The sequence below is a fragment of the Hyperoodon ampullatus genome (genome assembly GCF_949752795.1).
Source record: "Hyperoodon ampullatus genome assembly, chromosome: 14".
Lineage (NCBI taxonomy): Eukaryota > Metazoa > Chordata > Mammalia > Artiodactyla > Ziphiidae > Hyperoodon > Hyperoodon ampullatus.
The window spans coordinates 38,378,247-38,405,962 of record NC_136927.1 but is presented as its reverse complement, the minus strand read 5'-3'; the positions used below and the strand labels follow the sequence as shown (position 1 = coordinate 38,405,962).

General features: G+C 47.7%; 1 protein-coding gene across 4 annotated transcripts in view; it reads right to left on the bottom strand.

Moving 5' to 3' along the window:
* Positions 1 to 3,993: 3,993 nt before the first annotated feature.
* EEF2K (eukaryotic elongation factor 2 kinase) overlaps positions 3,994 to 27,716 on the bottom strand; it is a gene marked incomplete at its 5' end in the record, with an annotated part of 42,427 nt that continues 18,704 nt past the window's right edge. For 2 of the 4 annotated variants that reach the window (XM_079718631.1, XM_079718632.1), the window contains 12 exons: positions 3,994 to 4,468; positions 6,220 to 6,398; positions 10,441 to 10,565; positions 16,351 to 16,539; positions 16,672 to 16,806; positions 18,252 to 18,314; positions 19,174 to 19,251; positions 22,187 to 22,254; positions 24,240 to 24,441; positions 25,177 to 25,304; positions 25,564 to 25,696; positions 25,929 to 26,078. In XM_079718631.1, the coding sequence (XP_079574757.1) occupies positions 4,359 to 4,468; positions 6,220 to 6,398; positions 10,441 to 10,565; positions 16,351 to 16,539; positions 16,672 to 16,806; positions 18,252 to 18,314; positions 19,174 to 19,251; positions 22,187 to 22,254; positions 24,240 to 24,441; positions 25,177 to 25,304; positions 25,564 to 25,696; positions 25,929 to 26,078 (1,560 nt within the window). In that variant the 3' untranslated portion in view covers positions 3,994 to 4,358. The remainder of the gene's footprint in view (positions 4,469 to 6,219; positions 6,399 to 10,440; positions 10,566 to 16,350; positions 16,540 to 16,671; positions 16,807 to 18,251; positions 18,315 to 19,173; positions 19,252 to 22,186; positions 22,255 to 24,239; positions 24,442 to 25,176; positions 25,305 to 25,563; positions 25,697 to 25,928; positions 26,079 to 27,716) is intronic. The other 2 variants (XM_079718633.1, XM_079718634.1) reach the window with 2 other exon arrangements.

Here is a 27,716-nt window from a genome sequence, read left to right as displayed (position 1 = left end):
CTGATGCTTTAATTGTCTTTCAACTGAACCTACATTTTTAGCCCCATTTCACTCCCCCTTCCAGAGGTTCCTTGGGCCAATTCTTCAGCCTTTGGTGTGGGGGAGTCTTCAATGATGAAAACTGGGTTCTTAGATTTTCCTACTGCTAACCTAGGATCCAGCCTTCTTGGGTCTGCTAACTCAATCACAGTCTATCTGCTTTCCAGCATCCAAAATTTTGTTTGTTGATGACTCTTCCTTTTCACCCTCATGGGCTTATGCCATTAAGAAAATCTCTTTCCTATCATTTTAGTAGAGACTTCGGAGCAAATGGACCTAAATATGTGTACAATATACCATGTAGTTATGGTATATTGTTCAAATTTCTTAAAATTCTTAAAATTTTTAAAGAAATTCTCATACCAGTAACGAAGATTTTCTTAAGTTTTAGATCACAAAGCATCTTTAACATGCATTTTCTTTGAAATTGATGACAACTATGTAATGGTAAAGATTATTGTTTTATAGATGAGAAAACCCAAGAAAAACAAGAGGTACACATCCTTTATTTAAAGCAAACAGAAAACGTATGTGCCAAATCTAGAAGTTTTTTTATAAGAATTTATTAGAAATGTTAAAAATCAAGAAACCTTGCATTAAAAAAATCCAATCTTCAGCAGCTTGAAAAATTCGAAAACGGGGCAACACTGGGCCCACACTCCCCATGGGGACAACCATTCGGAGCTGAATCTGGGCTGCCTCTTTCAGGTGGGGCTGAGCCCTCCAATTCACCCCACCTCCACCCAGCTACTTCACTCATGTGTTACCAGGATACATTTGAATTTGAGACCAGAAAGAAAGAAACCACTTTATTTGGAAAGGCAAAATGGAACTTAATATATATGCAAAAATAAATCTATAATGCAAGCCACTTCTCTGGGTCCACCCAGTGTCCACCTTGTCTAGGTTAAAGGGGTACCGCAGAGATTAGAAAAGTGAGTAAAAGGCACAAATGCAGAGAATATGCATATTTTGTCTCCTTTCCCCCACACAAGCTGCATATACTTGTGCAAACATTTTTGATTTGTAAAACATGTCTAGTACTGCAGACAAATGTAGCTGGGACGAAAGGAAATGAAGTCACTAAAACAGCAACAACAGTAATTTACCTGGCTTGGTTCATCAAGGTCGCATTTGATGATAAATTCCCACAGGGCCTCAGGTGAGGAGGAGGGGATAAGGATATCCAGGTGCACAGGGGTTACGGATTTTTTCCTACTTACATCCAAAAGGCTGCTTTTTCTCTTTTTAAACCTACAGCAAAACTGAAAGAGACATTACACTCCAGTTTAACTTTAAATTTTATTCCCAGGATCCTCTAAATAAAAGCAGCTCTCAAATCCTAGCTCCAGCTTAGCCTCTAACCAGCAGGGTACTTGGAAAGAGTCTACCTTTCAGAACCTTGGATTCTCCATCTGTGATTGAAGATGCAAATTACATCCCCGACTCTGCTAATCTCCTGGACCTTCCCCTGTTTCTTGCACCTGAAAAGAGTCTCTGATGTCTCCCCAGTTGGGCTGGAATATCCTGGGGTTTTTTTGCTTTTTGCTTTTTTTTTTTTTTTTGGCATGCCTAGCATTTGTGGAAAAAGAAGATGTCCTAACCAGCTTTAGAAGGCACAGAACTAGCTTTTGAAAGTGGGATAAGTTCTGCTGGCTCAGAAGGATCTCAGTATTTTGCAGATCATTTTGCTCTCAATGGTCCTTAAAGAAGCATTTGCCTAGCTATCCCAGCCTCCTGCAGAAGGGGACTGCCCTGACATTAAGGCCATGCGAGTGGGTGAATTACAGGGGTGACTGTTCAAGCCAATCCAAACAAGGAATCATTAACCGGTTGGAGGAACCACAGCCACAAAGAGTGAGTGCTGTGACTAGGGCTGGTTCTCCATTGTTCATGAATTTACTGAGTGCCTACTCTGTGCTAAGGCACTGTTTTTAAGCACTGGAGACCAAAATAAAAATTGAGATGACTCTTGCCCTCAGGGTTTAATATAGTAGCTCTTAAATCAGGATTAGAGCAGGGGTTGGCAAACTATAGCCCAGGCAGGCTGTTCTGTCAATAAAGTTTTATTGGAAAGCCAGCCATGCTCATTCGTTTAGGTATTGGTCACCGATGTTTCTGCACTACAACAGCAGGGCTAAGTAGTTGCAACAGAGACCATATGGCCCGCAAAGCCTAAAATGTTTACTATCTAGCCCTTTACAAAAATGTTGCCGATCCCTGCATTAGAGGAAAGCACTGACATACAACTAAGAAATGAGAAAAAGAAAAAAGAAAAAAAAGAAAAAAGAAAGAAATGAGACAGGTAGTCAAGGAACATAAATGACTTGCATAATAAAATCTCAAAGAGCAAGGAGGCTGGTTGAACTAACAAAAGCATGAATTTTATGAGGCTTGACACCTTTGAAGAGATAAGTCAAAATAAAGTTGCTTCTAACTTACATTTAACAAATGCAAATTAACTATATGCACTGGTTTAAAACACACAAACAACTTAAGACAAGCCAACTACTTGATCTGTGCAAACGGAAAAAGTGATCAGTTCCAACTTCTAAAGGAAACTGGTTGTGATGAGTCCAAATACAAAAACAGGGATACTGTCATTTATAGGTGCTCTACAGGATTTTTCAAGGGTAATTTTGACTCTGCTTGATTTTTCCTTTAGGGCACACCCGGAACTTTGGAACCTAATGCACGCACAGGGTCATGACTTCACAGTACTTAACACTAACATGCTAAAGGACCTGTCTTAATGAACAGGTAAGAATGGTTTGTATGGAAATTCCCTGGAGGTCCAGTGGTTAGGACCCTTAGCTTCCACTGCAGGAGGAACCGGATTCAATCCCTGGTCGGGGAACTAAGTTCCCACAAGCTGAGTGGTGCGGCCAAAAAAAAAAAAAAGAATGGTTTGTATGTTACGCTCTGTTTTTTTTGTTTTCATTTTTAAACAAAGGAAGAGAGGCTGCTTTAGCACTTGGGGTTGATCAAAGCAGTCTGTTTTCTTTGCTATTTGAAACACCAACTGAAATCACACTGGTGTTAAATCTGAATTCCTTCTAAAGAGAACGCTCATTAAATACAGATAGCCATAGCCTGGCCCTGGGGAAACCACTGGAATTAATGAGTGCTTATAGTTCTTGCCCTTTCATTCTCCAACAGCTTAGACAAATCTCAAGGGACTGCTGCTGAAAGCATCCTGCTGCAAATAACAAGAAAATCACCAAGCTTCAAGCAGAAAATGCCAAGGACAGGGGTTGGGGAGCGGATTCTTCATAAGAACACCAGGTGCTAAGAAAATACGGAGGAATACGGTACAAAGGGTACTTCAGTATATTGTGGATGCTGCCACTGAGATGCAGGGTACATGTCCGCTTGGAGGACAGGCTCCAACATTCCAAGCCACTGTCCTTGCATGTACAAGCTCTGAGGTGCACCCAAAAAGGTGCACAGTAGCTGATGGAGGAGTTAGAGGTAGTAAAAGTGTGCATATAAAAATCAAACCTGTTTTGTAAAGCCCACTGTAGATAGCATGCTTCAGAATGAATTTGGCTGTATTCCAGAAAATAAGCTGCATTTCAGGAAGGACATGAAACTAAAAGATTAGAAAACATGGGAATTCCCTGGCGGGCCAGTGGTTAGGACACGGCACTTTCACTGCTGAGGGCCCGGGTTCAATTCCTGATTGGGGAACTAAGATTCCCCCCAAAAAAGAAAACAGTGTGTGGGTCTTCCCCCATGGCAGAAGGGGGCCTGGGTGATGTACAGTCTCACGTCCACCAAAAAATGCCAGCACACTTCCAAATGCTCTGAGAAAGAAGGCTTTGCACTAAGTCATGACACTACACACCCCATGGAAAGTTAATGTGCAGCTCTACTGTACCCCATCGCATCCTGACTCAGGAAACACAGGCTCTGTGGCCCTGAGATTTCAGCCCAGACTGAAAAGGCTGATGAGCAAAGCCTTAGTATTTTCCATCCAGGGGAGAAGAGATACATTTTCTTACATCTCATGACAAAAAACAACAATAACAGCAACAAAACACAGAAGAAGAACCTCAAAGAGATATGTTGGTTATTAGGCTGCTTTTTCAATCTCCCTCCCCCAAAATGCTGCCCTAGGGGACAGCTGCAGTGTCTCCACTGGTAGCAAAGACATTTTCAAGAGTCAACAATAAAATACAAAAGTTGATTTAAAACACACTAAAAATATTTGCCTCCTCCGGCCCCAAAACAACCCTAAATAAGTAAAGGAGTCTTTTTCTTTCCCCCACTCCTAGCCCTTTAGCTTGCGACTGGCTGGCAGTGATTTTTCCAGCAAGCTATTCCTCCATCTGTGCCCAGGCCTCCTCGGCTTTCTCGTAGTACTGGTTGGCCAGCCGGCCCTTCATGGCTTCCATTGCTGCCTCGGCTGCCTTGGTGTACAAGTCGCCTGAAAGAAAGTAAAGTGGGGCACAAAGAAGTGAAGCACCTGTTATTTTTGCCACCCAGTGTCCCCGACCCCCTCTCTAGAAGATCACCCTGAGGTTACCCTTTCTTGCCTCTCCCTCCGCATAACCTGGTTGGGGCTCTGGGTGGGCATGTGATTCAAGCCTGGCCAATCAAAGCACTTTCCCATTCCCCACCAGGCCACAGGGACTGGTCCACATTTAGGCACAGCCAATCAGAGTAAGCCATCTCAATAAGCACAGTGATTGGTTTAGGGATGGGTAGGTGATTCCAACTGAGCCAATGAGAATCAGGCTGAGGGCTTTTACAAGGCAAATTGGGAATATATGAAAGTAGAAAAGATAAAGTATAAGAAATAAAAATTATGAACAACCTCATGTCAGTTCTGGACAGGTTTTGCCACCAAATGAATTTGTGCAAAACATATAAAAACACTTGGTTTTCAGAGCTTTTTGGATTTAGAAGTTTCAAATAAAGGACTGTAGACTTGCAGTATTATTTGCTTGATTTTGTTACACCACCTTAAAAAATAACTTTTAAACTTAGCCTCATCCTATACCTGTGAAATCAGGAGCTCAGTATGTCTATCATGTTATTTAAAAAAATACATATAGGGACTTCCCTGGTGGTGCAGTGGTTAAGAATCCACCTGCCAATGCAGGGGACACGGGTTCGATCCCTGGTCCGGGGAGATTCCACATGCCGCGGAGCAACTAAGCCCATGCACAACTACCGAGCCTGCACTCTAGAGCCCGCGAGCCACAACTACTGAGCCTGCACGCCACAACTACTGGAGTCCACGCACCCTAGAGCTCGCACAGCACAACTACTCAGCCCGCGTGCTGCAACTATTGAAGCCTGCGTCCCTAGAGCCTGTGCTCTGCAACAAGAGAAGCCACCACAATGAGAAGCCCACACGCTGCAAGGAAGAGTAGCCCCCGCTCATCGCAACTAGAGAAAGCCCACACGCAGCAACGAAGACCCAATGCAGTCCCAAAATAAAAAAATAAATAAATAAATACACACATATATATATATTTCATATATATATAAAAGTGTGAATCAACTGATGAATGTATAAACAAAATATAGTATCTATACAATGGAATATTATTCAGCAATAAAAAGGAATAAAGTACTGATACATGCTACAACATGAATGAACCTTGAAAGAAGCCAAGACACAAAAGGCCACCTATTATACGATCCCATTTATATGAAATGACCAGAATAAGTAAATCTATAAAAATGAAAAGTAGGTTAGTGGTTGCCAGGGATGGAGGGAGGGGGAAATAGGGAGTCGCTGCTAACAGGTACCAGGTTTCGTTCTGGCGTGATGGAAATGTTCTGGAATTAGGTAGTGCTGATGATGGCATAATACTGTGAATATACTAAAAACCACTGAACTTTACACTTTAAAATGTTGAATTTTATGTTATGAAAATGTCAGCTCAATTTGTGAATTAAAAACAAACCTCCCAAACTCCTAATATTTGAGTATTAAAATATAAAAATGTTCGTCTGCATACCAACTGCATAAAGCCCCCTTCTAAGCCAGCATCATATGGGTATCCTGTCTGGCAAAAATACAGGGCCAGTACAAATCATTCTCCCAACCAGAACTGAAAGAAGAGACTCAGTCTTGCATGTTGTTGTAACTCTCAGCGAGACAGGAATTATGTCTCTCGCTCTCTAGCACTGTCCCACCCCAGGGGCAGGTCTGCCAGGCCCTACCTGATCTTTGCGGGTTCTTCTCCAGCCCGCAGCCGCCTGTGAACAGCATCTCTGCCTCCCTGGCCAGCAGCAGGTACCGGGGCTCATCGTGCATCCCATCATACTCCCCACCTTCATCACACTCAGTTGTCTCCAGGGCAGTGTTGTACCACAGTAGGGCCTCTGGCCAGCTTTGGGACCTTGCCAAGAGATACAGAGGCAAAGAGGGAAGTTACCATAGCAACAAGGCAGGAAGGAGGAGGCCCACCAGCAGGAAGGGTAAGTCAGGAATCCCTATGGGGCCACCACCTATGATTCAGGACCCATAGTACCCAATGCCACCACATCTAAAGGGTGTCATTTACATTGTAGATTTACATATTTATTACAATAGTGGTCAAGCGGTTTTCCCTAAAAAAATTGGTATAGTACAACAAATTTCCAACAGATGGAAGTGGAGCATCTTGAAGCAGGGGAACATTTTCCTCATTTGCACAAAATCACTCTATGGGAATTCCCTGGTGGTCCAGTGATTAGGACTCAGCGCTTTCACTTCCGTGGCCCGGGTTCAGTCTCTGGTCGTGGAACTAAGGTCCTGAAAGCCACACGGTGGGGCAAAAATAAAAACAAAATCACCGTATGGGTGATTTTTGCATTAGCAGTGGCTGGTATCCCAGCCAATTTGCCCTATGACTCACACAGGAGAGAAGGTGGTGGCGGACTCTTTGTCAAGGCCTCCAGAACCTTCTCACAGCCGTCCTCCAGCCCCATCTTTTGCTCTGCCTCTTCTGGCCAGCTCTGGCTCTACTCCAGCAAACGCAGAGTTTACCCGGAATAGCTGACTTCCCCCTTCTGGCTCTGCCCTCTGCCCTCAACTCTTTCTCCTACTGCAGCACACGAATGGCCAAACCACCAAGGGCGTATGCTAAATTCAAGTTCCAGCTGAATCTGAACAATACAAAATAAAGAGCAAACAGGGCAATGGGCTCTTTTCCTTGGGGTGTACTAAGCATATTACCAAACATGTGAGTAACTATTTAGAGTACATCAGGAACGAGCAAAGAGAGACACAGATAAGAAGGTCTATGGGCCTCACGAAATGTTCCAGGAGCAACAGCTATATACATATGGACCTGGCTCTACCCTCCAGTCTTAGCTCCTGTCAACCTCCTCCCATGCCAGGCTCGTTGGGTCACGTTCTCCTCCCCAAACGCGCCAGCTCCTGTCTGCTCCTTGGCTTTTGTACCTGCTGCTTCCTCTGCTTAGAACGTCCTTCCTTCAACTCTTCCCATACCTGGCTCCTCATCTCAGCTTCTTCAGAGATGCTGTCCCCAAACACCCTATTTCTTATAATTACCTCAATCTGTAATTCTCCTGTTTACTTATTTACTTGCTTATTATGGTTTCCCTGACTAGAACATAAGCCCCAAGAAGGTAGGGACCTTGTCTGTTCTATTCACTGCTGCATTCCCAGGGCCTGGCAAACAGCACAGCCTCTCTAAATGTCTGTTGAAGTGGCTGGCTAGGATGGTGTCAGGAGATAACCTTGACCCCATTTTATTTTATAAAAAAGGGAAGTTACTTGAAAATTACTGGTGACACACCCAAAAGACCAGGGTCTTAACAGTGGATTGGAAGCCACTAAACTAGATGATCTCACTTCTTTCAGTTTTGACCCTCCCCAGTCTTGAAGGGCAAGGCAGAATCCCCCCAACACATTAAATGTAAAAGGAGGGAAAGGGCCTACTCTCTCCCCATCCACCCCTACCCAACTCTGCACCCAGCGGTTAGCATGTCTACCCTGCCTTGGAATTTCCAATGACTTTTCCTTGTCCTATTAGATGGTAACTTCTAAGGGGGTCAAAACCCCTTAAAATGCAAATAGCTGACCCTCAATTAATGCTCCCTGAATGAAAGAGGCTGGAGCTGGTTGGAATGAAGAAGAAGAGTAAGAAAAAGACTATAGCAGAAGCTATAGAAGAAAATCTTGATAGATTTAGCTACAAAATATTAAAAACCAGCATGTCCCCAGACCCAATAAACAATGGTCATTGTGTGGCACACGTGCCATCCCCTGCCCCCCCAAATCTATGATAGCCATCTCTCTTTTTTTTGGCCACACCTTGCGGCATGCGGAACTTCCCACACTGAGGATCGAACCCATGCTCCCTGCAGTGGAAGTGCGGAGTCTTAACCAAAGGACCACCAGGGAAGCCTTTTTTTTTTAATTTAACACTATCTCTTTTTTTTTTTTGGTAGCCATCTCAGAAAAATTTTTTAAAGCCAACTCATATACCAGAGTTAACAGTCTTAACATATTAAAATTTTTTACAGGGAATTCCCTGGTGGTCCAGTGGTTAGGACTCCATGCTTCCACTGCAGGGGGGCATGGGTTCAATGCCTGGTTGGGGAACTAAGATCCTGCATGCCACATGGTGGTGGTGGGGGAACAAAAAACCTATTGTCTCAAATTAAAAAGAGGAAGTGGACAGAGGACATAAAGAGAAAACACATACAGCAAAGATTTTTTTTTAAGGGCCTCAGATACAGATATTCAATGCCCAGCTCCAGCTCCCCACACCCATGCAGTGGTGCTTCCCCACTGCACTCAATGGGCACCACAGATGTTGGCATTTGATCGGACACAATTGTGTCGTGTCTGTTTTGTTTACCTCCCCTCCATGCCAGTGTAATTCTGAGTCCCCTAAGAAGCAGGCTAATGTACAGTCCACTGGAGGAGAGGTGAAAAGACCTAAGTTTTGGCTCCACTACTTACTGGCTACTTGACTATGGACAAGCCCCTTCACTTCTCAGAACTACAGTTTACTCATCCATAAAATAAGCCCCCAAATGCCTGCCCTGTCTGTGTCAAAGAGATGTGTTGGTTCATTCATTCAAACAACTACAGAGCCAGGCCCTGCACTAAGCACTGGGACTGAAGAGATGCAGGAGACCCAATTCTAGCTCTCAGTGAAATAAAATCACAGATATGAAAGTGCATCCAAATATAGGGGAGCATTACTGTCACAACAGAGTAGGTAGCTGACAAATGTTTGCATGACATGTAATTCAGGCAGGATGTCATATATCTGGACGTTTTAGACCCTGAGAGCTCGATATGACAGACCCACAGCCCTGACTTTCCTTCTAAACCCAGTGAGAGAGACATGAAAACTTGACCCACAGAGGAGGGAACTGCCAAACTGCCCCATCCTGGAGGTTTAGACAGTGAATGTGCCCACCCTGCTCCCTGCGCCTGCGGACAACAGGGGGAAGCCGAGATCCACTGGGCACCACAGAGGGTGAGCAATGGGTCCCACTAAGAGTTCAATTCCCCCAACCATCCTCTGCTCCTAGACTTCTGGGACCTCCCACTGGCCAAGCCAAAGAGCTGAGATGAAGCTGCCATTCTTCTCTCTTCCCACCGCAGAATCCAGTCCTGGCATCTCTGCCAGAGGGATAACTGAAAAGCTGTTGACACCTGCTGGGCTGTAGCCATCGGGAGACTTAAAACGATTCTGGAAAACTCACACCAGGCTTGAACTCCCGTGGAGCTTGCTTCCTTCCCTCTCCTCCCTCTCAGAAGTGAAAAATAGTAAGAATAAAAACAAAAGTAGGAAGAATCAATTAAAATCACCCCTAATTCTAACATCTAAGGACAACCGCTCTGGACCTGATGCTACATATCCTTTCAAACTCTTTCTCAGGCAAATCTTTACATAAGGGCTTCCCTGGTGGTGCAGTGGTTGAGAGTCTGCCTGCCGATGCAGGGGACACGGGTTCGTGCCCTGGTCCGGGAAGATTCCACATGCCGCGGAGCGGCTGGGCCATAAGCCATGGCCGCCGAGCCTGCGCGTCCGGAGCCTGTGCTCCGCAACGGGGGAGGCCACAACAGTGAGAGGCCCGCGTACCACCAAAAAAAAAAAAAATCTTTACGTAAAATGGCTAAGATGCCATTTATCTCTCACTTTATGTGCCAGGCACAGTGAGGATTACAGGCAGCATCTCATTTAACCCTCATACAATGAGACACAATCACCCTAGGATGCAGGTTCTATAATAGTTTCCATTTTACACAGTGAAGAAACTGAGGCCAAGGAGGTAAAACTACTTGCCCATGGTCACTGGGCTGGTACTCAGGGGAGCCACATCTGGAACCCAGGTCTGTCCTAACACCGGAGGGGAAGCTCCCACCTGCAGCCCAGGTTCCCACCAGTGTCACCTGAGCCATGGCCACAGTACCTGTCTGGGCTGAGGTTCTGGCCAGTGTCAAAGGCTCGTGCCACCAAGATCATGGACTGTCTGTCGCCAGCTTCAGCTGCCTTCAGTAAGTAATCAAATCCTTTGGTTTTATTCTCTTCTGTCTCCTGTTAACACAAACCAAAGACGGGGAGAGAAAAGGAAATGAGGCTTACACGGGAGGGGCTGCCAGAATCTCACTCATCAATCTTTTCCCTGTTTCTTGAATTGTTTTGAGAGCTCCAGGCTGGGGCTGCTGTAGAATTGCACATCGTGAGAAAGAGAATAGGGCTTCTCCTGCTGCAAAGAGCTCTTGGGGGTTCCCATCAAGCAGGGAGAAAGGGAAGCTTAGCTCACTCCCGCTCGCTCTCCTCTATCTGCTCTGATTCCTCCAGAGACCACATCATCTCTCGCCTCCAGCAGGGGCTCCCTGCTTCCAATTATTTTTACATTTTTTAGCACCTTTATTGAGATATAATTCACATAACATACAACTCACTCATTTAAAGTGTACAACTCAATAGTTCTTAGTATAATCACAGATTGTGCAACCAGCACCATAATCAATTTCAGAATATTTTCATCAAGCCAAGAAGGATTCAAAACACCATACCCCCTAACCATTACCTCCCAATTGTTCCATCCCACCCAGCCCTAGGCAACCACTAATCTACATTCTGTTTCTAGAGATTTCCCTATTCTGGACATTTTATATAAATGTAATCATATAACATGTGGTCTATGGACTTCCCTGGCGGTCCAGGGGTTAAGAATCTGCGCTTCCCTTGCAAGGGGCGTGGGTCCGATCCCTGGTCAGGGAGCTAGGATCTCACATGCCGCTTGGCTCAGCCAAAAAACAAAACAAAACAAAAAAACATGTTGTTTAGTGTGACTGGCTTTTTTCACTTGGCGTTAATTTTTTTTTAATAAATTTATTTATTTTATTTATTTTTGGCTGCATTGGGTCTTCGCTGCTGCATGCGGGCTTCCTCTAGTTGCAGCGAGCGGGGGCTACTCTTTGCTGCGGTTCGTGGGCTTCTCATTGCAGTGGCTTCTCTTGTTGCAGAGCACGGGCTGTAGGCACACGGGCTTCAGTAGTTGTGGCTCGTGGGCTCTAGAGCGCAGGCTCAGTGGTTGCCGCGCACGGGCTTAGTTGCTCTGCGGCATGTGGGAATCTTCCCGGACAACGGCTTGAACCCATGTCCCCTGCACTGGCAGGCAGATTCTTAACCACTGTGCCACCAGGGAAGCCCTGGGATAAAGTTTTCAAGGTTCATTCATACAGCTTCTATCAGTGTTTCATTCTTTTATGGCCAAATAACATTCCACTTGTATGAATATATCACAATTTGTTTATCTGTTCATCAGTCATCAGGTGACGGATATTTGGGTTGTTTCCACTGTTTGGCTATTATGAATAATGCTGCTATGAACATCTGTGTGCATAGTTTTTGTGTGGATGTATGTTTTTATTTTGGGGGGATATATATACCTAGGAGTAGAATTGCTGGGTCACATATAACTCTATGTTTAGCCTTTTGAGGAGCTGTTGCCCACAGTGGCTGCACTACTCTACATTCCCACCTACTTCCATCCTGCTTCTCCGATACCCATCCAGAGAGATGCTTTAAGCCCAGGTCAGGTCATGTTACTCTATCAAAGCTGCTCTAAGACTTCCTATCTCACTCGGAGACAAATCCAAAGCCCTCCTATCAGCCTATGAGGCCCTTCTCAACCTTCAGGATTCAAGAAGTGTGGCTGGGACTACAAGTTGTCCACCATATCCATTCTCCTCTGTCATATTTTTGCTGGCCCATGGCTGACTAGCTAAAAACTACATTTCCCAGCCTCTCTTGCAGCTGGAATCAGCATCCTAATAACAAGAGGCCTATCCACTCTTTTTTTTTTAAATTTATTTGTTTTTATTTTTGGCTGTGTTGGGTCTTCGTTGCGGTGCAGGGGCTTCTCATTGTGGTGGCTTCTCTTGTTGCAGAGCATGGGCTCCAGGCACGTGGGCTTCAGTAGTTGTGGTGTACGAGCTTAGCAGTTGTGGCTTGTGGGCTCTAGAGCGCAGGCTCAGTAGTTGTGGCACATGGGCTTAGTTGCTCCATGGCATGTGGGATCTTCCCAGACCAGGGCTCAAACCCATGTCCCCTGCACTGGCAGGCAGACTCTTAACCCCTGCGCCACCAGGGAAGCCCGTATCCAGTCCCTCCTGATCTCATTCCCTGTCACAATTTCCCCCCAGCACTTAAGAACAATGCTTGGCACAGGCAGTGCTCAATAAAGGTCAGTTATTTTTACTTCTGTTGGAAATATTTTCATTTGTTAATTATTATCTGTATTACAACCTTATCTGCCTGAAAAGTTTGCTGTTGTGAATAAGAACCTAGGACGGTGCCCAGAGTGTAGGAGATACTCAAAAAGCATGTGCTGGATAAACGAATGTCTTAGCAAGACAACAGGAAAAGGTCCTAAGAATGGGGGCTTTGGGGAAAGCGGGAGATGGGCCAGCAGCCTTTCAGGGCATGTGGCCATGGTTTTCTTTGCTGCCAGATTCTGTCCTGGAGGGGAAGGCCTTTGGGACACCTGCAGATGAGAAAACTGAAATAGCTTCTACATCCCTTTACAAAGGTACTCGGGTGCAGCTGGTGTAAACAGCCTGAGATCACAGGGAGAGTTACCAGGGAGTCTCAGCGAAAGTGGTCTCCCCAGTCCTGGCCCCTAACCACTCATCCTGGACCCTGGAATTCCTTTATTCAGGTCTCAAACCCTTCTGAGTGTCCCCTCTGTGCCAGATGCTGGGAGAACAGGCCAAACGCAGTGGGTACGCTGCAGCCGGCTCTGCAGGCTTGTGAGAACCGATGTGAAAGCAAGCCAGTCATAAAACACAGCCATTATTAAAAATTAAATTATATAAACTTACAATTAAATGAAAGGTAACAAATACCCAAAGCTCATCACTTCCTAATTATTTTACTATGTTTTACTGTTGTCTGTCCTCTTGAAGTTATTTATATCTATTGCAGGGCTTCTCAACCTTGGCACTACTAGCATTTTAGATGACATAATTCTGTGTTGCAGGGACTGTCCTGTGCATTGTAGATGTTTGGCAGCATTCCTGCCCTCTACCCACTAGATGCCAGTTGCACTCCCAGAGTTGTGACAACCAAAGATGTCTCCAGACACAGCCAAGTGTCCCCTGGGGAAGGGGGAGGCAAAATGACTGGCCGAGAGCCACCAGTCTGTCGAATCTTCATGATGGAAATGCTATATAATGGTGTGCTGTGGTGCGTTTCTTGCAACTCCATGCTCAGCGATGTCATCTTAGTGCTTGCACATTGGCCATGGTAGAAGCAGTTATACCACGAGATGGCAAAAAATATTAACAATGCAGACTACTTTGAAAGTGTGCCGTGTCTGTAGCCATTACATTGTGACTAGCACAAGAAACTGGAGAAACATTCTTCAATATTTAAAACTATCGTCTGGGCTTCCCTGGTGGCTCAGTGGTTGGGAGTCCGCCTGCCGATGCAGGGGACACAGGTTCGTGCCCTGGTCCGGGAAGATCCCACATGCCACAGAGCGGCTGGGCCTGTGAGCCATGGCCGCTGAGCCTGAGCATCCGGAGCCTGTGCTCCACAACGGGAGAGGCCACAGCAGTGAGAGGCCCGCGTACCGCAAAAAAAAAAAACAAAACTATTGTCTGATTCAGCAAAGAAGTTGCTTGTATCAGCAGCAAATAAATGAAGTTCCAACTCTGACAAAGGACTTGCTTATTTCACTTTCATCTTACTCACTAAAGTAAGTGAAAGTATCAACCAGTATCCAATGTCAGAACTTCACGCCTCCATCAGGGGCAACCAAAGCTGGGCTACAGACATGAGTTCCACAAAAATTAGCAAAGGAATTCTGTGAGGATCTATTGACTATATAGAATTCACAATATTTTTATGATTTGTAAACTGTATGCTCTACATTCCTTATATCAGTAAATGTATAATAAACTTACAAGTAGATGTATAATAAACGTACATACATATATGTGCAAACATTCCCTCCCCACCTGCAAGAGCCAGTTGTTAAGCATTTATCAGCACATCACGGGCTAAATGAGATATATTCAGTCCACTCCTCAGATATATTCATGCTCCACTCCTCGGGGAGCATGGAGACGAGAGAAAGACGAACAAATCATCCGCCTATCAAAATCCCCTCCCCCAACCAAGCCTGCCCTTCACCATCTAAAACAGGAAATAAAAATGGCTGTAAGTTACCCCTGACCGCATGCCAACGGATGTATTTGACTGAACCATATGAAACTGCCGATATTCTACCTTCATGACCTACAAAAATGGTTCAACTTAATATGTCCAAGTCTGGTCACTGCAGCAATTTTTGAGATATCATAAGAATGGAACCAACCCAAGTGTCCATCAACAGGGCACAGGTTAAATAAAGTACCTGTACAATGGAATGTTACTCAGCTGTCAGAAAGAATGAGGAAGCTGTCTCTACAGCACTGAGGGAAAAAGTCTGCAGGACACTGCAGAAATAGGGTCTTTCCAAACAGACAGATGTAACTAGTTAAGATGAGGGCAGACTGGAGTAGGGTGGGCCCTAAACTCCATAGGACTGGTGTCTTCGTAAGAAAAGAGGCACAGAGGCACAGAGACACACACACAGAGAAAAGGCCATGTGAAGATGGAAAGAGATTGGAGTGATGTACCTACAGACCAAGGAACACCCAAGATTGCCTCCAGTCACTAGAAGCTAGAAAATCATGGCCTGTCAACACACTGATTTTGGACTTCTGGCCTCTAGAACCGTGAGAATGAATTTCTGTTGTTTTAAGCCCCCCAGTTTGTGGTTATTAGTTATGGCAGCCCTAGGAAATGAATACCCTCTTGGAATTACACGTGAGAAACTAATAATGATGGTTACCTGTTATCAGGAGAATGAGAAGGTAGGAGGGAGATTTTTCACTGTAAACCTTTTCACATTAAAAAAACTTTTAGTCACATGAATGTATTAACTATTTTAAAAGTTAAATAAATCAAGGACTTTTGGGTGCCTTCCCACACCCTCTTCCAGTCTGAGACCCCCCAACCTGCTGGGCCATGGCGAGGCTCACAGAGCAGAGCTGGTGCCCTGTGCCCACACCAAGCCCAGCCTCGTCCGGCTGCAAGCCTGGCCCATGTGACAGAGAGCTGGAGACATTTACGCTGGGAGCACATGCACACCAAGGGCCTCTCAACTTCTCTAAGGAAAGGATCACACTCCCTAGGCCATGTCAGGTCCTGTCCACTGTGCCCACGGACCAGGGGAGTGATGAGGGAGCAGACACCCTCACGGATTCCCATCACACCCATCCTGCCCGGGCTCCTCTCCAGCCTCATCTCCTGCACCTGTCCTCACGCTCCACACTCCAACCGCACTGATCGCCTCCTGTCCTCTCACCCCAACCCTGTCTCCCCAGGGCCTGGGCTCGCGCTGTCCCCTCTGCCCACACTCCCCCTCCCACACTCTGCCTGGCTGACTCCACTGGGCCCGCAGGTCTACCTTAGGGATCGCTTTATTCATTCGGTCCACAAACGAATGCTGATTATCTAGTGTGTGCCAGGTCTGTTCTAGCCACTAGGGACAGAGCTGGAACTGCCAATCAAGAAACCCCAGCTACGGCCCTTCCTCATTTATTTGCAGTAGCATCTTCTGCTTCTCCCACCGCACCACGTCGCAATTGCCTGGGAATGTGACTGTCACCTTCCACTCAGTCCCCAAGGCCGGAGACCAATTCTATCAGCGTCAACTAACTTGGAAGTGCCTGGTCCCAAACTGATGCTCGGGAAATTTCTGAGGCATAAACCCAGGGAGGGAAGGGTGATGGGTTGACTGAGCCCCCGCCCCCCTCACCTTCAGAGAGACGTCCGCCAGGATGTGGTGGGGCAGCTGCGAGTACATGAGTCCCAGGCCCACGATGGCCTCCAGCTCGCCGAGGTCGGCTGCGTGCTCCAGGTGGAAGATCGCCGACTCCCGGTCCCACTCCTCGTCCTTCTCGCAGAAGCGCCCGCCCTCATGGTAGCGCACCATGGCCAGATGGACCTGCCACACAGAAGGCAGGTGGGCCTGGCTGCCTGGGGGCTGCAGCCGCAGCCGAGGGCCTCCCAGCCAGCCTGGGGGAGGAAGCGATTCTTGGGGGAGGCGCTGGGTTAATGCAGAGAGGCATCACCATACCTTCCCCAAAATGGACTTCCCGATTCTCTTCTCAAGGTCCAGAGCGTTGAGCCTCTGCACTTCCAGGGCCACGGCTGAAGGCCTCGGCAGGTGGAGACGGGAGGTGTTGAAAAGACTCCACTTCTCCACACAGACCTGAAGGGAGGAGCGGGCATTTACAGGCCAGAGAAGCGAGGGGCTGGGGATGGACGCACCCTCCCAGCTGCGAAAGTCGGCCTGGCAAGTTAAGGGGCGCGGACCTGTGCGGTGTCAAGCTTTCTTGGACAAACCCGGCTCCATTTCCAGTCACTTGAATTATGCCAGCTTGTGGGCACTGAGGGAATATTGTAGCAACAGAACACAAAGGCTAGCACACTGCACTGCAGCAGTTCAAAGAAGTGTCTCCTCACTTATCCATCTGACTTAGGTCAGGGAGTTTCGACCCTGAGCTGCTCCTCTGCCAGCTCCCCACACAAGGCACCAGAAGAGCCTGACTTCAGACCTGGCAGCAAATCCACTGTGCTTTCCCTGTGCATCCACAGGGTGCTTCAGGAGATGGGTTAGAAAACACATCACGTCTCCCAGCTAAAAACACCCCTGTCCAAAGTTCTCACAGGACAGAGCCAGGCTGCTGTGTGTGTATGTCTGTGTGTACGCACACTAAACATCCTACCATGCACAGGGCATCCTCCACAAAAAAGGATGACCCAGCCCAGAATGTCAGCGGTGCTGGGATCGAACGACCCTGTCTCTGCACCACACTGTGGCCTTGACCTGATTGAGAAATACCTTGTGGTAAGGAAATACTGCGTGATAAATAATCTGTGTTCTGGAAGCAGCAAGAGTCAAGCCTTCCCTGGGGATCAGGGAAGGCTCCTGGAGAAGGTGCCACTGGGGTCCAGCCTGGGAGAGCAGACAGGCCTGAGGAGATATGACCACAGGGGAGGAAGGACCTTGCAGGCAGGAGAGAGACCCGCCTTAGCAAAGGCTGGAGGGTGAGAGGTCCAAAATGTGGTTCCGAGTCAGCTAGAGAAGAGGGTTCCGGAGACTGGTCTTTCCCACACCGGCCTGATGATAATCACCTGAGATGCTTCTTCCAACTACTAGCCGGGTAAGCTGGGGAGAGTCGCTTAAGACTCCCTTTTTCTCATACATCAAAAGAGGATGAATAACATTAGCCTGTCTCAGTGGGTGGCTGCAAGAATTAAATTTTGGGGGGCTGCACCACACAGCTTGTGCGAACTTCCCCAACCAGGGATTGAACCCGGGCCATGGCAATGAAAGCCCGGAATTCTAACCACTAGGCCACCAGGGAACTCCTTAGACGTCAATTAATGTATACTGGAAGGCGCTGTGAGATGTAGCCTCCAGGACAGGCCATCCTGTCTTCTCTAATTCTCCCTGCTGATCCCGCAGTGTCACACCCAGGAGCTCAAAAAGTATTTGCCCAGGGGATTGGCTCCTTTGCAAGATCGTCCTTTAGGAGACATGTGAAGCACCTGGGCAGGCAGAAGTGACATGACGTGAGGGGGAAGAAACAGAAACAGAGTCTAAAAAGGGCAAGCACGCAGCCACGACGAGGATTCCTGGGGGCACATTACCCGTCCAGAGCTGCCCACGCTGTCTTCGTCCGACTCATACCTCCGGTTACCGTTTGAGTGGCCCTGATGGAGACATAGATTAGAGTGATCCAAAGAGCAGACTTCCTCCCAAGAACCTCCTCCTGGGGAACTGGTCCAGCACTCCCAGGGGATCCTCCTCAGGGAACTGGCTCGGCCCCTCAGGAAGCCAGCACCTTCGTCTGCCAAGCAGAGAGGATGCTGGGTAACAGGCAGGACTGCTGTGCTGGGGCAGCCGCAGCCTCCCTCTCGCTCTCACCATGTGCATGGATGGAACCGACTCAAAGGCACAGGATCCCAGCAGACAGGCACCAAGAGAACTGGGCCAAGTGCTTCGCTCAGCCAAAGCTCCCATCGCCTGTTTATATATATTCGCAGTAACAAAGCCGAGACCAGAGGCTCCCGGCAAGACTGCCTGTAATGCTCGTGCTCCATTTTGGCACTTGGCAAAACCTCTAGATGGCTGATACTGCCTAAGACCACCCTCACCAGGATGCTGCTGAAAAGATAACGTGAGGCATCTTTCATCCTTTGGAGCCTTCCCGAGGGACTGCTGGAATCCCGTGTCTTTGAGCTGGGCCCTCCCACCTACCAGCACCATTCTGGCCCACTACCCAGCATCCTCTCTGCTTAGCAACCAGAGGTCCAGCTTCACTGTAAGATGTGTCCGCCATATTCAACCTTGTGTCTAATCCCCCATGCTTGTCCCCTTACTAAACTTACTAGTCCACATTACCCTGTTTTACCTTCTGCCTTGCATTTATCTTTATCTGAAATGATTTACTTATTAATTTACTTTATGCTCTTGGCACCCATTCACATTCCCCCCTCCGCCCCAGCTCTCTATCCTCCTGGACAACTAGGCAACAGGGGACTCTGTTCTCATTTCCTTGGGGTTCCTTACATGTTCTCGGGGCTCTGGGTCATCGAGCTCACCCCGCTTCTCACTGGGGTATCCGCTGTCTCCACTGTTCTCAGAGTCCTGTGGAGAAAAGATGGCCCTAGGGTCTCAGTGGTCCTCTGAGTACCTGGTGGTGGTGATATCTGGAATCCCAGCCATTTGCTTTCTCTCCTTTGTCCCATCACCCCCACAACATTCTCTTCCTCCTACCCTTGCTGGTTGGGTGACAAGGGAGCAGTAAAAAAATACTGGCGAAGAATGTGGGCTCTGGAGCCAGACTGCCTAGGCTCAACTCCAAGCTTTGTAACTCACCAGCTATGGCTCTGGATAGCTGCTCAGCCTCTCTGAGCTTCGGTTTCCCTAGCTATGGGGATTCATTACAGCTACCTACATCAAGCGGCTGTGAGGATGAAATGAGATGTCACACTCAGAGTGTGGATCGTAGTAAGTGCCATGGTTAAGAGTGACTCACCCATTTCACAGGCAGAAAAACAAAGCCTGGTTTAAAGGATATGACCCTTGGGAAAAAATGCAGCATTGGAGACGCAGACCTACTACAGAATGGACTTGAGGACATGGGGAGGGGGAAGGGTACGCTGGGACAAAGTGAGAGAGTGGCATAGATATATATACACTACCAAATGTAAAATAGATAGCTAGTGGGAAGCAGCCGCATAGCACAGGGAGATCAGCTTGGTGCTTTGTGACCACCTAGAGGAGTGGGATAGAGAGGGTGGGAGGGAGGGAGATGCAAGAGAGAAGAGATATGGGGATATATGTATATGTATATGTATAGCTGATTCACTTTGTTATAAAGCAGAAACTAACACACCATTGTAAAACAATTATACTCTAATAAAGATGTTTAAAAAAAAATGCAGCACTGGGAACAATTATTTATTACAACTAAGCCCTCTGCCAAAACCGCACACATCACCTGGGCATATTTTTTATTCTTCTAGATCTGAGTTCTGTTGTGAAAAGGAACCTGGTATAATTTAGAATCTCTAAAACTTCAGTCATTCATCTACCAACGTTGAGTTCTGGCCATATCCGCAAGTCACCTGCATCACTGTTCAGCTAAAACTTCTATTTTTTTCCTCCTTCATTCCACTGAGAAACATTTCAAACACACAAATAAGAACAGAGAATCCTAAAATGAACTCCTGTGCACCTGTTGCCAAATTTTGTCAACTGTTAACACTAGGCCTTAGTTACTTTAGATCATTTATTTCTAAAAGGAATTAAAACATTGCTGTTAAAATTTAGACCTCTTATGAGTCCCCTCCGCATCCCACTCTCTTCCTCCTCCAGATAAAACTCTTCTCATGAATTCATACTTCTCTTTTATTATTTTTCTTTAAATAAACCATTTTATTTTACTTAAGTCAATATATTTTTAAAAGAAGCTTGGTATCACTACCATAAATGTAAAACCTGGATCAGTCTCCTAGACAGATGGGCGCCATGGACCATACACAATGGAATCCTTGGCCTCTGGTCTGGCCAGGATCCACTCCACCCGAAGGAGCTGCGTTATTCTAAAAAGGCCCCTGCCCTGGTTTCTAGAAGCACCACAGGCTTCCTACCGCCCTCCCCCAGGTCTTTGTTCTGTGTGAGCCAAATAGCTGTTCTTTTTTTTTTTTTTTTAACTATTTCAATTTTTTAAATTGAGGTATAATTTACAGACAACCAAACTGAAGTGTGCAGTGTGAACGGCTCTTTTTGAAACTGGATCACAGGCTACACCTAAAAGCTCCAGGCAGCCCCCTCCTCGCACCCACTCTCTGCATGACCTTGGGCCCCATGTCCCACCCTTGGGAACCACTCCCAAGCCGGGCCACAGAGAGCCTCACTGAAACCCCAGCTCTGCACTCCCCAGGTCAGACCCTGGGCAAGGCAGCTAACCTCTCCAAACCTCAGTGTCCTCATCTGAGAAATGGTGGAGAATAAAAGCAAAGGGCAGCAGTATACAGGGTGGGTTCAAGGCCAGATGTCCTGGGTTTGAACGCTGGCTCCATCATTGAGTGACCATGAGCGAGTGGCTTACTTTTCTGTGCCTCAGTTTCCCCATCTCTGAATCAGAGATAATGAGGGCACTGTCTAAGCAGCTGCTAATGCTGGGGATAAGCAGGTGGCTGAGGGGACAGGTGGGAGGGAGACTTTTCACCTTGTAATTTTCTGAATCTTTTCCTTTTCAACCTACTCTGAAATTCTAAAATTCATCCTAGCTCTAGAGTAAAACATAAAACCTATTCTAAAAGGAATAAAAACTATGATCTACTTATCTCATAAGTTGTTGTGAGGATTAGATGAGAATTATCTACCAAGCTCTTAAAACACTGTCTGCCCATAGTGACGATTCCATATGTGTCAGCTATTCCTATTTTTTGTTCCCACTCAAGAACTCTGAAAAGCCATCAGGAGCGAAGTTGAACCTTTGGAGCTGAGAGTGCAGCTTAAGATGCTGTGGCCTGTGCAAGTGTGACGTGTCTGTGAAGTCTGTTTTAAACATTCTAATGAATTTTTAATTTGACACCATAATATATGTTTGTCTGAATGCAAATACGTCATCTACAGCTTCTTACTGCTAGTCACACAGAGGCTGCAGGGAACCTGTTCTGCTCATCCAAGCTGTGAGCATCACAGCTACCTGTGTTGTAAGTTACACATCAGAGACCCAATGTAGCCCCCTGTCCCCCAAGATAGCTTGGCCACACAACGTGCGGCCAAACCAAACCCAGGGCCAAGCCCAGCATGTACCAGAAGGTTGCATTATTGCTGACTTGGATTCTCTCTGCTTTAACCACCTCCAGGAACTGGACTAGACCCAGCTCTTCCCAGACAAAATGCTGCCCTGGGCAGGAGGCCGGGATTCCCCCTGTGTACCTGTATCCTGCTGCCAGTGCCCGGAGCAGACCTGGGTTACCCACCTCTGAATCTGAGGTCTCATCCTCAGTTCCCGGGGGAGGGAGCCCACTCCTCCCCGCCCTGGTCCTCCATCGCCTCTACTCACCCGGTGGTTGTCCAGCGGGTCGTGGTCTCGGGATGCCACGTTATCGAGGTCGCTGAACACAGGCCAATCTGAGCAGGGAGAAAATGGAGTAAGGCACCAGCTCCATCACTGGAACAGTTCACAAGACCCATCTACAGCCTACAGCTGCCACCAAGCCTTTTTTATTTTAAATTTATAAAGTACAAAAATGGGTGAAGAATGTATGTTGTCAGCACCTAGGGGGACACAATTCTTCCTCGAGAACTTACCCAGAGTCTCTACTCGCCAGCTGTGGGGTCCTGAGCAAGCAGCTCAACAGGTGTGCCTCCTTGGGGTTGTCATAATGCAAATACAATTGTGTCATGTATTGATAAGCACCATGTTCTTGACCTATGGTCAAACCTCAGTGAGGTGCAGTTGTGAAGGAAGGAAAGCCATTTGTATATTTGGGGCCCAATGAGTAGCTACAAATAGGAGAAGCCTTAGATAGCTTAAAAACCAACCATCCCAGTCTTTATCTCCTGTCCTAAGCTGCCACTAGCCAAATCTGGCTTGTCTCCTATTCTCATATGGTTTTTAAGAATGCTTTTTACATTTTTAAATGGTTGGCAAAAGTCAAATAATATTTTGTGATATGTGAAAATTTTATGAAATTTAAAATTCAGTGTCCATAGAGTTTTACTGGAACACAGCCGCATCTATTTAAGTATTGTCAATGGCTGTGTTTATGCTGCAAATGCAGAGACCACACGGCCTACAAAGTCTAAAATATTTATTACTCTCTGGCCTTTTAAGAAAAGGTTTGTCAGCTCTTGCTTCAGACTATTCCCCAGGCCTTTCAGTGGTGATTTACAGGCTTCTTTAATATCTGACATTAAAATCCTCCTCTCCTGCTTCCCTGGGGCCTCCTCCAGCTGAATAAATGGCCCCATCATCCTGCCAGTTCTTCAGATCAAAACCGTGGAGTCAGCCTTGCCTCCCCTCTTTCCTGCAGACCCCACATCCATATCATGAGCAAACTCTGTCACTTCAACTTCGGAAATAATGATGCCCATTTTTCTCCTTTGACCTGTTCATATGATGTTAATTGGTTTCCGAACACTGAACAACTTTCAGATTCCTGCAAAAACCCTATTTGGCTGTGACAGACTATTCTTTTAAGGTACTAGTCTTTTTTTTTTCCCCCCGATCAGGGATTGAACCCACGCACCCTACAGTGGAAGTAAGGAGTCCTAACCACTGGATCGTCAGGGAATTCCCTAAGATACTAGTCTGTTGTTTGTCTGGTTGGTTTTTTTTGTGGTACGCGGGCCTCTCACTGTTGTGGCCTCTCCCGTTGCGGAGCACAGGCTCCGGACGCGCAGGCTCAGCGGCCATGGCTCACGGGCCCAGCCGCTCCGCGGCATGTGGGATCTTCCCGGACCGGGGCACGAATCCGTGTCCCCTGCATCGGCAGGCAGACTCTCAACCACTGCGCCACCAGGGAAGCCCTAAGATACTAGTTTTTATTTGTTAATACTTTATTTAGAATTTTTGCCTTGTATATTTATTTATTTATTCATTTTAAAATTTTTAAATTTATTTTTGGCTGCATTGGGTCCTCGTTGCTGTGCGCGGGCTCGCGGGTTCTAGAGCGCAGGCTCGGTAGTTGTGGCGCACGGGCTTGGCTGCTCCACAGCATGTGGGATCTTCCCAGGCCAGCACTCGAACCCGTGTCCCCTGCATTGGCAGGTGGATTCCCAACCACTACATCACCAGGGAAGCCCTGCCTTGTATATTTATACCTGAGGTTGGGATATAGATTTTTTTTGGCGTTTTGTCAAATTTCGCTAATTTCATAAAACACTCTGAAAACTGTTACCTTGTTTTCTACAACAAAGACTGTTTTTACAGCATTTGGATGACTGCATCTTGAAAGTTTATTAAAAAGAGCTCACCCGTAAAACCATCTGGGCCATCAATCTTTTTGGTTGGCATGTCTGATTTTCTAACGTAAGTGAAAGCCAGTTTGGCCCCGTTTCACCTGTGCTCGTCCCCTCCCATCACAATGCCCAGGGGCCAAACCATCACTCACGAAGGTGGTCCAGTTTCTGGCTGTGCGGCGTGGCAGAAGATGGCGAGGAAGGGAGAGAGTCAAAGGTTATGTCACTCATGTTCTCATCTCCAGAGTTCTCTGAGAGGCGAAGGAGCAGGGGGGGCCGGCTCGCCGAGAGGGTCCTCACCCGGGGGCTCCCGCACTTTTCCTCTGTCCCCCTCAAGATGGTCTGGGCTGATTGCTGGAGAATTAACAGGGACATGCACGTCACACAGGCACCCTCTGGGAAAGAGGGGCTCTTCCTGTTCCCTATTGTTCCCTCAAAACCTGAGGCCCTTTCAGCCACAGCACCCACCTGTGCCTATTAAGGGACTGGCAGAAAACCTAAAACGAATCAGTGGGGGCTTAACCCAAAGGCCTCTAAGAAGGGGCATCCGGAACAGGAGCTCAGAGGGCCAGCATCCCCAGAAGCGCCGCCCACGTTCTACAGCCCTGAGCTGGGGGATACATTCCAGAATCCCAAGCTGCTCTCTGCCAATATTGTCTTATATCTGGTCCATGCAGTGGGGGTGGGGATGGGGGCACATCCTGGACATGGCGAGGTACTCAGTGAGCCAGGTCCAAGTCTAGTCCAGCCATTTGTCAACACATCACACAAACCACATTCCACACACCCCACTCGCTATCTGTACATACCTGGTCCCCTCACTCTGGGCAAAAATGGGCCCAAATCAAGCAGACCCCAGTTCCTCTATTAGTGGGGATATTCAGGAGGGCTGTGGGGATATTCAGGAGGGCTGTGTGCATTGGCTCAAGAGGGACGAGGGACACAGACAAGACTAAGAGTCTTCCGGCCCCAGTACTCTTCAATTAAGCACTGCAGGGCCTGAGCCACCAGCACACAGGAAACACAGTTTGCGGGTCCTGGCAGCAGAAGGGCCCTGCCAGTCCGAGCAGGTTCACGCTGGGTACCCACCAGTAGCTTGGTGTTCTGAGTCACCACATCCCTCTCTCTTGGGGAGAGGTCGAAAGGAGCGAGGCCCATGCTCTTGCAAATCCGGTTGCAGGCATGAGAGTGGAAGAAGAGAGCCATCCCGCGGACACCTGCGGACACAACAGAGTAGGGGGTCTGGAGCACTGCTCTGCTTTGGGATGGGGGCAGGACGGTACTGAACACCGTAAATGTGGCAGGGGCAGGTGTAAAGCATGCTAAACTGGCAGGAGCCAGAGGCCCCAGGCTCCCATCTCCACAATCCTGGGGCGCCCCATATATCACCTCGGCCTGCTTTCTTGGGTGAACAAAGAGCCCGGAGATTTTGTGGGGAGTGTGGTCTCCGTGGACACGCTGGCTTTCCCTGCCTACCTAGGTTGCCATCTCCAAAGTCAGTGCCCCTCTCGGTGTGGATCTGTGGGTCGGTGTAGAGGTCACCCACGCCCTGGACATCCACCACAATCAGCTGGTGGCCGGAACGCTCAAAAGTGAAGTGGCTGAAGGCCTGTGGGGTGACATGAAAGAAAAGGTGACCACAAGGGACCAGGCTGTGGGCTGCACAAACGCTGGCAGGCACTGCTCTGAGAGGTTTCAACACCCCCACCTCTGCCCATGTTGGGGGCCTTTATCTGCAGGGAGGAGTTGTACAGAGGCAAAGACAAAGGAAGGAGCTCTGCTTAATTCAGAGGGACCCGAGGTCTGCTGAGACGGGGCACGGGCCTCTGCAGGGGCCTCACCTGCGGTGTCAGGCGCATGTTGTCATCGCGGACGAAGCCTGAGTTGGAGTTGTACTTGATGTACTTGCCCTCGATGTAGTGCTCTAGGTGGAAGAGAGGCCGGCCCAGCCTTTCCTTCAGCTCTATGATGCACATCTGCATGATGTCCACCTGGCGGGAAGGTGGGAGCGGGGGTCAGAGGGAGGGTCCAGGCGGAACCCTCCTCTGATAAGAGGCTGGAGCAGAGAGGCTGAAACTGCTGATTGTCCCCAGAATCCACTCTCCTTTTCCTTTGAGAATGAAAACCCCTGCTACGGCCTGAATGTATCCCCCCAAATTTCATAGGTTGAAATCTCAACCCTCAAAGGTAATGGTATTAGGAGGTGGGGCCCTTGGGAGGTGATAAGGTCATGAGGGAGAAGCCCTCATGAATGGGATTAGTGCCCTTAGAAAAGAGACCCCATGGAGTTCCCTCACTCTGTCTACCATGTGAGGACACAGCAAGAAGATGCCAGCTATGAACGAGGAAGAGGGCCCTCACCAGAATGTGACCATGCTGGCACCCTGATCTTGGACTTAACAAATTTCTGTGGTTTTTGAGTTACCCATTCTGTGGTATTTTGTTACAGCAGCCCAAATGGACTACGACAACTCCCCATCCCTGAGCTTTAACAGGATGCACAGCCATTCGGTAGGGATGGCATCGCTTGGCTTCTCTTGGATGCTAAGTGTGGCCATGTGACTAAGCCTGGCCAATAGGAAGCAAGCAGCAGGGCTGATGCAACTCCAGCCTGCCCTCTCCTTCTCTGGCTTTCCTGAGGCTGTAAGGTGGACATCTGCCAGTGAGCCAGATCTGACCATGTAGTCCAGGGCAACTCCCGGCAGGTGGCAGAGCAACAAGACAGAAGGAACCAGGCCTCTGGATGACTTAAGGAGGAGAAGCACCAGCCCACCCTGAGACCCCACCAAAGCGGGATTGTTAGATGAGACAAAAGGAAACCATTTCGAGTTAGCACACAACTGTGGGTCTGTCTGTTAAGCAACTCAACCTGTGCCTTATGCTAATACAGTGAATTTGCGCAAGTCATTTCACCAATCTGTGCCTGAGTTTCCTCACCTGTGGAATGGGTAAGAGGATGAAATCTGTTGGCACAGGAAAGAGCCAGTCAGCGTTTGCTGATGTCATTATTATCAGCAGACACAATTCTAGAGTGATACATACCAAACCGTACGAGTGGTTCTTTCCCTGCAAAGGGGAATTACAGGGAACTCAGACATTCCTTGCTAAATTTTGCACCAAGTATATGTTTAACTTTGTACTCAGAAGAAAACACGTAAGTACTGTGTACGTTTGTAAAGTAGAGCAGGGAAAACCTGAAACTCTAACTTGTGATCTATTACACAAGATCATACCCACGGCACCCTGTTCCCTTGACGCCACCCACAACAGGAGCCAGGCCTGGGTTTCCCCAGGAAATGACCACCCAGGAAACTGCTTGGCTGAGTCACCAGACAGGCAGGCAACAACTGCAGAGGGCAAACGGGCCCAGAGCTGAGAGCTGAGAACCTCCCCAAATGTGGCCTCAGTTCTGAGAACCAGACAGGGGGGAAGGAGCAGCTGGTTCCCAGAGGGTTCCTGTCCCAAAAGTTGGCTCCATTCCTACCAGGAAGCCAGCTGCAGGGCCACCTGCTTGAGCAGAAGGCAACTGGGTGAGGGTCAGTGGCAAGGATACATCCTCAAGGGGACAGCCAGGTCCTCCTCAAACAACCACATTCCTCTCCCTTCATCAATTCAACCACGTTATTATT